At 40.5% G+C, this 13,483-nt stretch overlaps 1 protein-coding gene across 4 annotated transcripts in view; it reads right to left on the reverse strand.

Moving 5' to 3' along the window:
- Window positions 1–13,483, reverse strand: part of Fmnl3 (formin like 3) — a 57,627-nt gene that overhangs the window by 18,109 nt on the left and 26,035 nt on the right. For all 4 annotated transcript variants that reach the window (XM_075960608.1, XM_075960606.1, XM_075960607.1 and 1 more), the window contains exon 2: window positions 2,219–2,302. In XM_075960608.1, the coding sequence (XP_075816723.1) occupies window positions 2,219–2,302 (84 nt within the window). The remainder of the gene's footprint in view (window positions 1–2,218; window positions 2,303–13,483) is intronic.

Below are 13,483 nucleotides of genomic sequence, written 5' to 3' on the forward strand. Positions count from 1 at the left end.
GCTCCTAGCACATAAAATGCTTTTCTATGTTAGAAAACTATATTGAGTCTACTGCTTGCTAAGATGCAGAGAGCAGAGCTGGGACTAGTACTTAAAGGGAATATGTAAAATGGCTAACTGGCAGACAGTTATGAAAGCCACAGGGAGGGGAGCTTTGTCCCAAAGAATCTAGTTTTTGTAGTTCTAAACTCTGCAGCTATTGCTCAGCTAGCATTGCTGTGTTCTTATGCTCAGGGAGGTATATAGTCTGTGCTTTGACCAGGAATTGGATCCCAGCAACCAAATGCTGATTTGCTGCTGGGTTACCTCCCAATGCCCTTCCACAGAGCACAGGACTATGTCTTCTCTATTCAGGCCCACCCAAGAGGAGACTCAACAAACCCCTCAGCAGTGTTCCTCTAAAGTCCTCCACAAAGAAGCTATCTGAAGAACTCAGGGGAAGAGATGCATACAGGGATCCAGACAGAACTTGCCAGGTAGTGGTGGTGCACACCGTCAATCCCAGCACTCAGGAGGCAGAGGCCAGCCTGGTCTACAGAGCAAGTTCCAGGACAGCCAGGGCTGCACAGAGAAACCCTATCTCAGTGGGGGGAGGGGGGGAGGACAGAACTCATCAAGTAAAGAACTTCAGCACTGCTGTTCTCCAAATCCTTTCCTGGTGAGAACTCAGACTTAGACCTCAGTACTCAAATTTGTTTTTTTCTTTCTGTTTTTTTGAAACAGTGTTTCTCTGTGTAGTCCTGACTGTCCTGGAACTAGCTCTGTAGTCCAGGCTGGCCTCAGAGATCTGCCTGCCTCTGCCTCCTGAGTAAAGGCTTGCACCACCACTGCCCAGGCTTGGACTTAGACCTCAGAATCATCATGCTAGCTCAGGGTAAACACGGGGCACAGTAGAAGAAAATAGCTAGCAAAGACCTAGCACCTGTTTGTCTTACCCAATCTGACTGTGGATTCTCTAACTGAAAGAGCATGTGTATCAGGGGATTTTGTGAGGATAAACAAGATATTCTATTGTGTGTGTCATTCCTGACAGGTAGTCAGCTCTCAATTAGCTATTATGGTTTTTTTTTTTTCAGAGCCTGAAAAAAACCCCACAGATTTGTTGATGACAAAGCTCAGCACCTGAGTGTGATTTAAACACAATGCCCACCCTCTGTGCCAGGTCCTTCCAGACCCACCAAGAGACAGGCTGGGCCTTGCATTCAAAGACTCATGACCTATGACCTTCACATGTGTGCAGGGAAAGAAAGGCAGTGAGTGTTGATGACACCTTGCTTTGCAGCAAAGCAGCGCCTAGCTACTTGCTAGAGCTGGGTAGCCCTTGCTACCCAGCTCTAGACACTGTCCATGCGAGGGAAGCTGCAGTCCTCGGCTACACGGGGGCAGGGGCATCTCCCTCCTACAAGTCTGTGGTTGACAGGACAAACACCCCACTGTCTGTCACGTCTGGGTCAGAGTAAGAGTCCTTCAGCACAGCCTGTAGTCATAGCTAGCCACAATCCTGGGCTGAACAGTCTCCTGGGAAAACTGCTCCCCTCATCCACAGCTGACCTGCATAGGCCACCGGCATCACTGTCCACTGGGAGCCCTTGTGGGCGCTCAGGCCCACCAGTCATCTCAGCCAGGAAGCCCCCTGAACAAAGTTAGCTTACCCCGTGCCAAGGCTGGCTCCTGTCAACACGGCAGTTATACCTTTGGCCTTACTGTTCCGTCCAGGTGTCACAGACTGCCACCTCCTGCCTGACCTTGCCAGCCTCACACCTGATCACACAGACTGCCACCTCACACCTGATCACACAGACTGCCACCTCACACCTGATCACACAGACTGCCACCTCACACCTGATCACAGACTGCCACCTCACACCTGATCACAGACTGCCACCTCACACCTGATCACACAGACTGCCACCTCACACCTGATCACACAGACTGCCACCTCACACCTGATCACACAGACTGCCACCTCACACCTGATCACACAGACTGCCACCTCACACCTGATCACACAGACTGCCACCTCACACCTGATCACACAGACTGCCACCTCACACCTGATCACACAGACTGCCACCTCACACCTGATCACACAGACTGTCACCTCCTACCTGATCACACAGACTGCCACTCCTCACACCTGATCACACAGACTGCCACCTCACACCTGATCACACAGACTGCCACCTCACACCTGATCACACAGACTGCCACCTCCTACCTGATCACAGATGAGATCCCACTTCTTCTCGTTGTCGTACTGTCGCAGGAGCCGGGCCTTGTCAGGAGGCAGGTTCATGGAGCTCTGAGGAGAGAACCCGAGTCAGCAAGCTAAGTTCCCACCACACACTCACCTGGAAGGTAGGAAGGAATGAACTCTTCTCCCTCCTTTTACTGCTGCTAAGGTGGCACAGAAAGGGGGGAGGTACTCCCTGCTTCCCCACCATAACAGTCAAGTTTGGCTGAACAATATTTTCTTTTCTGTGCATTAGTAATATAAATATATTTATTAAACAACTAATTAAAATCCAATACCTCACATCAGATATAAAAAGGGGAAGATAAAGAATTTGTCTACAAAAGGCAAACACATAAAGTATAGAAAGTTTGAATGTAATAGAAAGGAATATATCATAAAAAATAAGGGCCTATTTTATAGACAGAGTTTTCTACAAGTAAACTAGAAAGGTGATATTATATTAAATTCTATTACAGCAGTTGCAATTTTAAGATGATTAACAATATGAATTTATATATTGCTATGTGTGTGTGTGTGTGTGATGGGTTATATGCACAAGAATTCAACTGCCCAACAACGCCAGGGACATCACAGCCTCCTGCTGCCAGATTGCCAGGTGGGTGGGAACCACCTGATGTGTGTTCTGGTAACCAAATTCAGATCCTCAGCAAGACCAGTAAGTAATGTGCTCTTAACTGCTGACCCACTTATCCAGCATCAACGAATTTTTGTTGAACAATATTTTCAAACTAAAGGTTAGAGAATAAATCTAGCGAGACAAAATGCACAATAACAGTCAGTGAAATGGCTCATGAGTAACGGTACTTGCCACCAGGTCTGTCTTGAGCAGAGCCACAGGGTGGAAGCCAAGAACTAACTCTGACCCCCTTGAGTACATCATGGCACACTTGCTCCCACAAATCAATACAAAGTACGTATAAATGCAAATAAGATTTAAATAGAAGATATCAATATTCATTGTTATAAATGTTTTATGAAGCCTTCTTTGACATTCTACCTATATACACATAAGTCATGTTGTAAAAGGTGCTATATATAATATGAGACAAGTCAAACTGGGAAAGATCATACTGTAAAACGTTTTTGTTGTTGTTGTTGTTTTTACTATTTTACTTATTTGGTTTTTCGAGACAGGTTTCTCTGTAGCTTTGGACCTGTTCTGGAATTAGCTCTTGTAGACCAGAGTGCTATCTCTGCCTCACAAGTGCTGGGATTAAAGGCATACACCACCATCGCCCAGCTAAATTAATTAATTTTTTTTGCCATGGGTGTCAGGTCCCCTGGAACTGGAATTACAGACAGTTGTGAGCTGCCACATGGGCACGGGTCCTCTGGAAGAGCAGTCAGTGCTCTTAATCCCTGAGCCATCTCTCCAGGCTTTGATTTTTTAATATTTTTAAATTTTGTGTGTGTGTGCGTGCACGCGTGCGTGCACATACACACACACACACACACACACACTTGAGTGTGCAGGTGTTCTAGGAGTCCAAAAGAGGGCATCAGATCTTCTGGAATTGGAGCTATAGGAAGCTGTCTGATGTAGATACTGGTTGTCTGTAAGAGCAGTACCTACTTTTAACTCCTGAACCATCCATTTCTCTAGCACCAAAAGATACTTCTTAGCATACAAAAGATCAAAACTTTGAAAGTCACTTCCAATTTGTTTTTTTGCCATAACCTGAGAGTCAAGCATCATGAATCAGATGCAAGAAGACAAGGTCATTCATATAAAAAGAACTATTCACGCATTTTTAGAAAAATATTTACAAGCCAGGTATGAGTGGAGCACACCTTCAATCCCCACACTCAGGAGGCAGATCTCTGTGAATTTGAGGCCAGTCTGGTCTACAGATTTAGTTCCAGGACACCCAGGACTAGATAGAGAAACCCCGACTTGAACAAAACAAAAATAGCAGTAGCAATTTCCTTGCTACTAATTACAAATTACTACCTTCCCAATTAGCCAATATACAGCACTGTCCAGACCTCCTGTTGAGACACCCTAATATAAAATACTGAAGGATACACCATGAATAATTTTATTTTGCTCATTACTATGTACTAAGTGAATAATTAGTACAGTGCAAGGAAGACCTAAAGTCTGCCTGTACATGGTATAGACCTCCCCCCACTGTGTCCCCTGCAGCCATGACTGCCCCTTCTCTTCAGTTAGATGTCCCCTAAGTCATGACTGGCTTGGTTCTCTAATAGCAGCCTGACACTTTGATCAGATGACAGACAACACCTGCACACCCCACTTCTGACTCAAACAAGATGCCCCATTTGAGGTACCGCAGCTGTCTGACTCACCTAGCCCCCCAGAAGACCTCTCTTTCACCTCTATCTGTTACACTAAGCCCAGCGCTTACTCCCTGGTGACCCAAGTCTAAGCACTGGCTTCACTCCTGTCCACCCCTAGCATCTTCTTCCTTATATGAACGGTATACTCAGGATCTCCACGGAAGAGTCCTGGAGGCAGGCTGATCTACTTAAGGGTTCAACAAGGGAACTCTTAAATATTATTTACTTCTGTCACATAATCTATTCATCATGCTCTTATCTTACACATAACTATTATGCATCTGAGCACTCCACTCACCCTGAGGACTCAATCTATATTCAGTGTCCTCCTGTTAACACATTTAATGGAGACATAGTTGATGGTAAATCCATGGTTATCAGGCCCCAGGAGCAGTGGGCTCATGTCCTGGCTGAAAGCAACCATTAGGGTTCAAAACAGAAGCAGGTTGAGGACTCCAGCTAGTTATAAATGGGAGAATTTAGGATAGAAAGACAAAACTGGCCCAAGGAAAGAACAGAGACAACCTCATCACAACTCTCCCATGGTTTCTGCCTGCTGCCCATGAGTCTGCTTGAACTACATGAAAGAGGGGCTGGCCCACACCTCCCCACAGCTGATATTGTATTGATGGGCAAACACAACCCACCCTCTGGAATTGCTTTGCTGATGGCCAATCTCAACTGTCTGTGTAGATAGCAGAACAGTGGTGATATTTCATTTGTATTTTAATAAATAAAGTTTGCCTGAAGACCAGAATATAAAACAACTACACTAGTTAGTCATAGAGGCTGGGCAGTGGTGGTGCACATCTGTAATCCCAGCACTAGAGAGGGAGATAAAGCGTGATGAGAGAGGAACTTGCTCTCTTCCAATCTGAAGATTTCATAGAGATCTTCAGGATGAACTCCAGTATCTGTCTCCAGGTTTTTATTATTCATGTTACAATTGGTGCCCAACATTTAGGGTACAAACAAGCCATTTGTCTGTGGATTGTAGCCACCTGCACAGGCCGGAGTAGCCACTCTGAAACAGTCTCCAGCTGCTACCCAAACTCCAGAAGCCCAGGACTCCAAATGCCACAGGATTGGGCTGCTGCCAAACTAGGAAGCTTCCTTGAAATCCAGTTGGGCCTTTACTGTTCTATGCAGCAGGAATCAGCCTCACATCTTCATCAACTCCATCAGTAGATTTAGTAAGACAATGGGAAATTCTTAAAGAGAGGAATTAAAAGAGAGAGGGTTTTTTTTTCCACATTAAAAAAAAATGGGAAAAATCATTACAATGGAGGGATTTGGGTCTCTGTATGATAATATGCTAGACAGTTTGAAAATTGAATGATTAAATAAGAAGGTATCTAATTTAGATGGGATTCATGTAATGTCAATTGTAAACATTATCAGCTTTATCATTTTGTCTTATCACTAAAATAGTTGGTTAATCTGAGTGCTAAGATACAGGCCTTAGAAAAACCTAATAAAACAGATCACAGAGATACTCAAATCCAGACAGAGGAATTTAATGGAGAACCAATTTCAGCATTGCATTATAGAATAGAGAGGAACAGCCTAAGGTTTTCAAACAACCAACCTTAATATATCCAGTAACTTTACAGGAACTGCCAAATGGCAAAGGTTCTGTTACAGCAAACTCCTGTGCCAATGTTAGATTTAAGGAGATTCAAGGAAGCAATGGTCTCATATGGTATGCATTGACCTTTTGTGTGAAGCAAATGCTATACTCATGGTCAGTTTCTCATAGAATTATCCCTAATTAATAGATAGAATTGGTTAAAGGTGTTTTAGAACCTGGTTCACAATTACAATGGAGTACCTGGTTCAGAGAAGAGGCTAAGATTATTGAACAATGGAGTAAGGCTAGAGGTAGGGAAATCTCCCATGATTAAATTCTTGGAGAAGGAGATTATTTCTATGAAACTATAGAAAGGCAAACTGTATATGATGACCATGCCCTAGATTTATGCCACACATCAGCTTTAAATGCTTGGGTCAGAATTGGAGAAATAGGAAAGAAAACTGAGTCATTTACTAAAATTATACAGAGCTCAAAGGAAGCCTTTATGGATTTCTTACAAAGATTGACTTCAGCAGTAAATAAAATGATACCAAATTCAGAAGCTAGACAAATAATAATTGAATCTCCAGCTTTTGAGACTGCTTAATTCTCTATGGAACAGGGTAATTAGGCCGTTAAAGGCAAGGTCAGCAACTTTGGAGGAATGGATTCGAGATACAATTAATATTGAATCTCATGACCATGATGATACTTGGATAGGACAGGTGATTTCCAGAGGTTTGAAGAAAACTTGAAATGTCAAGTGTTTCGATTGTAGCAAACAAGGTCACCTTAAAGGGTTGTAAGCAGTGCTTTTTCTAAAAAATAATCCATTCAGAACGCTCCTCCTTTCTGGATTATGCAGAAGGTATGGCAAAGGTAGGCACTGAACTAATGAATTAGGACTATTCATGGTAATCCTGTGCCACAGGGAAACTCCTGCAAGAGGCCCCTGTGCTAAATCTGGTTCAGTTGTTTCCTGCCATTGTAGAGGAAACTCCTTCCAGAGCAATTAAAGAAACTAATGACTATTCTAAGAAACCATTTTGCTCTGGATGACTGAACAGATATAGAAGAGAGAATGAAAAGTTCAGGAGAAACCATAAAGCAAGTATTTTGGCAAACTTCCAAAAATAAACAAAGACCGAAATTAAAAATACAAACAAATGATACTGTCATTGAAAGTCTGGTATACACAGGTGCGAATGTAACAATAATTTCACCAGAATCTTGGCATCCAAATTGGCCCTTTCAGGATGTAAATGTTCAGTTTTTAGGGATCGGGATTTTATCTCAGGTAAAGCAGAGTGTGAGATGAGTGTATGTATAGGGACAGAAGGACAGAGAGGAATAGTAAAACCATAGGGGGCTATCACAGTAATGAATTTGTGGTGATGTGATTTGTTACAACAATATACGTGTGTTTCTGGAAAAAATATCACAAGATATTATAAAGAACAGTCACCATATGTACAATGAGAAAAAATAGCTTTTCTTAAAAAAAAATTAAAAGAAAAAAGAACAGTCACTGACCATTCAGGTTGTACAAGAACAGGGTACAACAGCTGCTGATCCAAAGGTACCAACAGCTCTACCTTTAACCTGTATGGGTTGTACAATGGTCTTTATCAACAAAAAAATTAACATATGTTAATTTATGATTTGTTTCTAAAATTGGGGGATTGGGGAAATGTTAACTTGAGCAGGCTTTAGAACAGCTGGTACAGGAGCAACTAGATGTTCAACATACTGAAGAATCAACCAGCCCTTGGAATGCTCCTGTATTTGTTATTAAAAAGAAATCTGGAAAATGGAGAATGGTGACAGATCTAAGAGCTGTTAATAAGGTGATTCAGCCATTGGGCTCTCTACAGTTTGGTGTTCCTTGGCCTTCTCTATTGCCTAAAGGATGGCCTCTTATATTACTGATTTAAAAGACTGTTTCTTCACTATACCTTTACAAGAAAAACACAAGAGAAATATTTACTTTCACAGTGCCTACTTACAATAATTATCAGCTTACTAAGAAATATCAGTGGAAGAGTCTCCCACAGGGAATGTTAAATAGCCCACCCTGTGCCAATATTTTGTAAGTCAGACATTGGAAATGATACATAAGCAATTTCCTCAATCTATAGTTTACCATTATATGGATGACATTTTACTATCTGATTCGAATGCAGATAATTTAGAAAAATGTTTGGAGAAGAAAAATTTGCCTTGTTGGGGATTACAAATTGCTCCTGAAAAAAATACAAATAGGAGACTCAATTAATTATTTATGTTATAAATAGGTTTACAAAGAATTAGATTTCAAAAGGTGCAAATTAGGAGAGAGCTGTTGCAGACTCTTAATGATTTCCAAAGATTGCTAGGAAACATTTCCCATCTATGGCACACTGTTGGGATAGATCCTGATGACTTGAATAATTTAAACAAAATCTTAGATGGTGACAAGGACTTAAATAGTCCCAGGAAATTATTAGCCGAAGCCGAGAGAGAATTGGCTTTGATTAAAGAGAAATTATAGAAGGCACATGTGGATAGTGTAGATCTGAATATTAACCATACTCTGGTCATATTACTCTTTAAACCTTCCACTACAGGTACTTTAATACAGAGGGAAGATATTATCGTAGAATGTTTTACCACATAAACCAAGTGCAAAATTTTAAAAAATATGTGGAAAATGTCTCTGAGTTAATTCTAAAAGGAAAACGGAGATAGCATCAATTAGCAGGATAGACCCAGCAGAAATGATAGAACCTTTAAATAATGACAAAATTGACAAATTATGGGAAGAAAGTGAACCCTGGCAAAGAGCTTGTAGTAATATTTTGGGAGAGATTAACAAGAATCCCAAAAGCAAGAATTCAACTTATACATAGAACTAACTGGACCTGGACCCTTCCTCGCATTGTACAGGACACGGCAATAACTGGAGCCCATACATTCTATACTGATGCAAATAAATCATGAAAGGCAGGTTACACCAGAAAATTTAAGTAAAGTGGATCAAAGCCCTTATGATTCTGTCCAAAAGTCAGAATTATGTAACTATTATTGATACAACCATACTATTGATACATATTCAATTTGGAAAAGGATGATTTGGTAATCACATATTGGCTAGAAGTTATAGCCATCATGGGTACCTGTACAAATAAAGACAGACAGTGCTCCAGCATATGTCTCTAAGAAAATGGAAACTTTTTTGTTTATTATAATATAAAACATATTACAGGTATACCACATAATCCTACAGGTCAGGCAGTTATGGAAAAATCAAATCAATCTCCATAGGATATGTTAAATAAACAGAAAGGGATGATAAATACCCCCAGAAATAGATTGCATAATGCTTTACTAACTTTGAATTTTCTTTTTTTAAATATTTATTTATTTATTATGTATACAATATTCTGTCTGCATATATGCCTGCAGGCCAGAAGAGGGCACCAGATCTCATTACAGATGGTTGTGAGCCACCATGTGGTTGCCGGGAATTGAACTCAGGACCTTTGGAAGAGCAGGCAATGCTCTTAACTGCTGAGCCATCTCTCCAGCCCCTAACTTTGAATTTTCTATATGCTAATGAGAAAGGAACAGCTGCAGAGAGACATTAGCTAGAAAAAAATTACAGAATTAAGTCAGCCAATACACTTTAAAGATGTACTGACTTCAGAATGGAAACCAGGACATGTGTTATGTTGGGGAAGGAGTTTTGCTTTTGTTTCCAGAGGAGAAGAAAAGCTATGGATACCATCAAAATTGATAAAGATTCAATTGAATAAGAGACACCTCTTAATTAGAAGAGATGATAGTTCATCAAACATCATGGTCATTTTTAATCTAAACCAACCTATAACACTAACAAATTCTTTTTATTTGAACAGATATAACTTGACAAAAGAGAATCTCTCCAAATTTAGGGTTGGGAAAGGGTTTTGTTTCTGTCTTCTTAGGAGAATCAAGGTGTCCAGCTCAGGGGTCTGAAGACTACTGGACAGACAAATGAGACATCTGAAGAAAAGGACAAGTCATCCAGAAAGAATGTCTCAAGAAAAGGAGTAAATTGACCTATTGATATATTTCCAACAGGATAAAATTTCATAAATCTTCCCAAATGTTTATTTTTTTTCTGCTGTTCTCTACAGATATTTAATGCAAATGGACTTTTTATAGTCCCAGTCCAATTAATTAAAGATTAAAGCTGGCTCTGGAGTTGGAGTGGGGCTCTTTCCTTCTCTAAACCCAAGCATGCTTATTAAAAGTGAAATCCAAAATCTGCTGAACTAAATCAACCGATTTATTTCAAAGATGTGCTGACCTCTCAGTGGAAGCCAGGAGATGTGCTACGTTGGGGAAGGGGTTTTGCTCTTGTTTCCACAGGAGAAGAAAAATTGTGGATACCATCAAAATTAATAAAGTTTCGATTTGAAGAAGAGAAACCTCTTGGAAAGGAGAAATGACAACTCATCCACAATGATGATATTCATACAGGTGGTAAGAAAAACATATAGAATGGGGGCAGGGTTCTGTTCTTATTTCCACAGGAAAACACTCATCTTTGAGAAATTCAAGGGACCCTGGATATTTGGATACTGACAGATGGAAAAATACCTGCCCAATAGGAAATATCAAGAAAACTGAAAGGGTTGTGTAAGTAATATTAAACCATATTTCTAAATTTATAAAGCTGGTTTTGAAGTTGGACTCTGGCTCAGTCCCTCTCCAATTCCAAGCCTGTTAGTAAGAGAAAAACCCAGAGTTTCTGGAGTTTCTGTCTCATGTCAAGAGCCATGATATGGGACAGAAAGAAATATGAGTTTAGAAAACATCTTTGCTTTTCTTCATATCTATCATACTTTTCATTGAACATATCTATCATGCCTTTCAGTGAATATGTATATATATGTCTATATATGTCTATATGATAATGTTTAAGTTTTTCACAATGAACAATGAGTTTTTCCTGAAGTGACATCTGAAGTTTCCAGGAAGAAGATGGGGCCCCATAACAACAACTCCACCTGGTTGATATGACGTCATGATACTGATAGCGCTACAACAAGACCTGCTTTGGGTACCAGCTGCACAAGACAGTTCCAACTTGGTTAGCTGAAATGGTGCACATCTTATACAACATTTTGGCCAACTACTAGTTTTAAATGTTTTTTATTGGATTGGATTTTTGTATATTGTGTATATATTTTGTATATTGATATAAATTTGAGATTTTGTTAGAACATACTGTACATACATTTCTGCTCTTGTTTAAGGTATTGTACCTATAGAGCTCATTTAACAATGTAATGCAAATATCTGGTGATACAGAGTGCGTCAAATGGGGGGTACGCGAGTCAAATAATCCCAAGCTAACTCTTAATAGAGTATTCTAAAGTTTTTCTTTATTAAAAGGGAACTCACAGATCACAGCGAGGAAATAGGAATTGGGTCTGACATCCAAGTGTGGCTCGCAGGAAGAAGAGAGCAAGTGGGGTAGGACTGTGGCTTTTTGGTACCCAAAGTCATGCCCCAACCTGATCCAGCCTCTTAAAGGTTACTGACTGAAGGAGGTTCCCCACCATCACCGCCTCCTTTTGTCTAAATAAGAGAGTTCTGAACCCAATACAAAACTATATACAATACACTAAGAACAGATATCAAGTATAAAAATTAGAATTACAACCAGCATAACAATATTAAGCAAGGAGCCTATGCTAAAATGTTTTGATAATCATTTTATCCTTAAGGAGTCTAAGTCTTGGATTAGAAGTGGCTTGGCTAGATCATAAGAGGAAGGTAACTACGACTATCTAATCTTCAACCCCATCGAAGGCCTGAGAAGGGAGATAATATTACTTGAGTAGGCAGGAAGTGCAATCAAGCAGCTTCCAAAATGTGCAGTAAAACTGACTGAGACATCTTGCTGCCTGGAGAGTCACCTAAAGGTCTTTTGTTATGTTTCAGGCATCCATCTTCAGCCTAATGGCCCATGGACTTTTCCATGAAACAGAAAATTTCAAAGACAGTTCCACCTATATTGGCAGTTTGTCAGTCACTTTCTTCTGTGTCCTGCAGAATGTCTGGCAGACTCTTTCATGAAGCAGGAACTCCAAAGCTGTGTGGCTTCTTTTGTAAGCCTGTCTTAAAGGAGTCAAGGTGAGCCAGCAAACAGAGCAAGAAGCTGCATTAAACTCTTGCTTTTTCGTGTCTAGAATTCCTTTTCAAGCTCTCTCAGGTTTTACGTGAATTTAGTCAGCCCCACGTTGGGCATAAGACTATGCAGAATGCGTCAAATGGAAGGGAACAAGCTAACTCTGAATAGAGTATTCTAAGGTTTTTCTTTATTAAAAGGGAACTCATGGATCACAGTGAGGAAATAGGAATTGGGTCTGACATCCAGGTGGGGCTCACAGGAAGAAGAGAGCAAGCAGGGTGGGACCACAGCTTTTTGGTACCCAAAGTCATGCCCCAACCTGGTCTAGCCTCTTAAAGGCCATTGGTTGAAGGAGATTCCCATCATTTCTGCTCCTTGAAAATTATTTTTAGCAACTGTTTAGGATAAGGATGGTTAGTAATCACCTATTATAACTGAACTTGTAGTCACATTAGGTATGTTTTCAAGGTCAAACAAAGATATTTCAGATAGACAGATCATCTTCAAACACTTTAGAGATCTAGAGAATATGGCATTTAAGATGTTTTAATAACATACGCTCATTTTTTATGACAATGAGACATGTCTGCCCCTGGCAGCACCAATCTACTCCAGAGAAGATAATGGACATCAAAGAAACTTCACGTGAATTTTACTTTCATTGTGGCAAAAGTAAGTCACAGGCAAGAAAATGCCCTTGCCTCAACTGCTGACATTATGCTGCCCTAATTAGACAATCAGTTCACAAAAGAAAGTGACTGCCAAACACTGTCAAGACAAGGTGGGACAGCCCTTCAGAATATCCTGGTTCACAGAAAAGTCTGTCAGATATGTTAGGCCTGTAGGCCAAAAGATAGATGCCCCAATATCACTGAGCAACTTTGGGTGACTATCCAGGTAGCCAGCTGTTTCTGTCATTCCTTACATTTTTTGGAAGTTGCTTGCTCACACTTCCTGCTTACTCAGACTCCTTCTTGTGTCTCTGAGGGAGTTGGAGACTAGATAGTTAAAGTTTTCCTTGCTTACTAGGTGCAGAAAGCAAATTATGATAGAAAGTAAATTAAGCACAAGACTTTGAACTCACTAAGATAGGACAGATATGGAATAGTTTTTTCTGAATTTGTCAAATGCAACTGGACTAGATAGCGTTGATGTATTTATTACCTGTATATATTGCATATAGTTATTG

Source organism: Microtus pennsylvanicus, chromosome 2 (genome assembly GCF_037038515.1).
Source record: "Microtus pennsylvanicus isolate mMicPen1 chromosome 2, mMicPen1.hap1, whole genome shotgun sequence".
NCBI classification, from domain to species: domain Eukaryota; kingdom Metazoa; phylum Chordata; class Mammalia; order Rodentia; family Cricetidae; genus Microtus; species Microtus pennsylvanicus.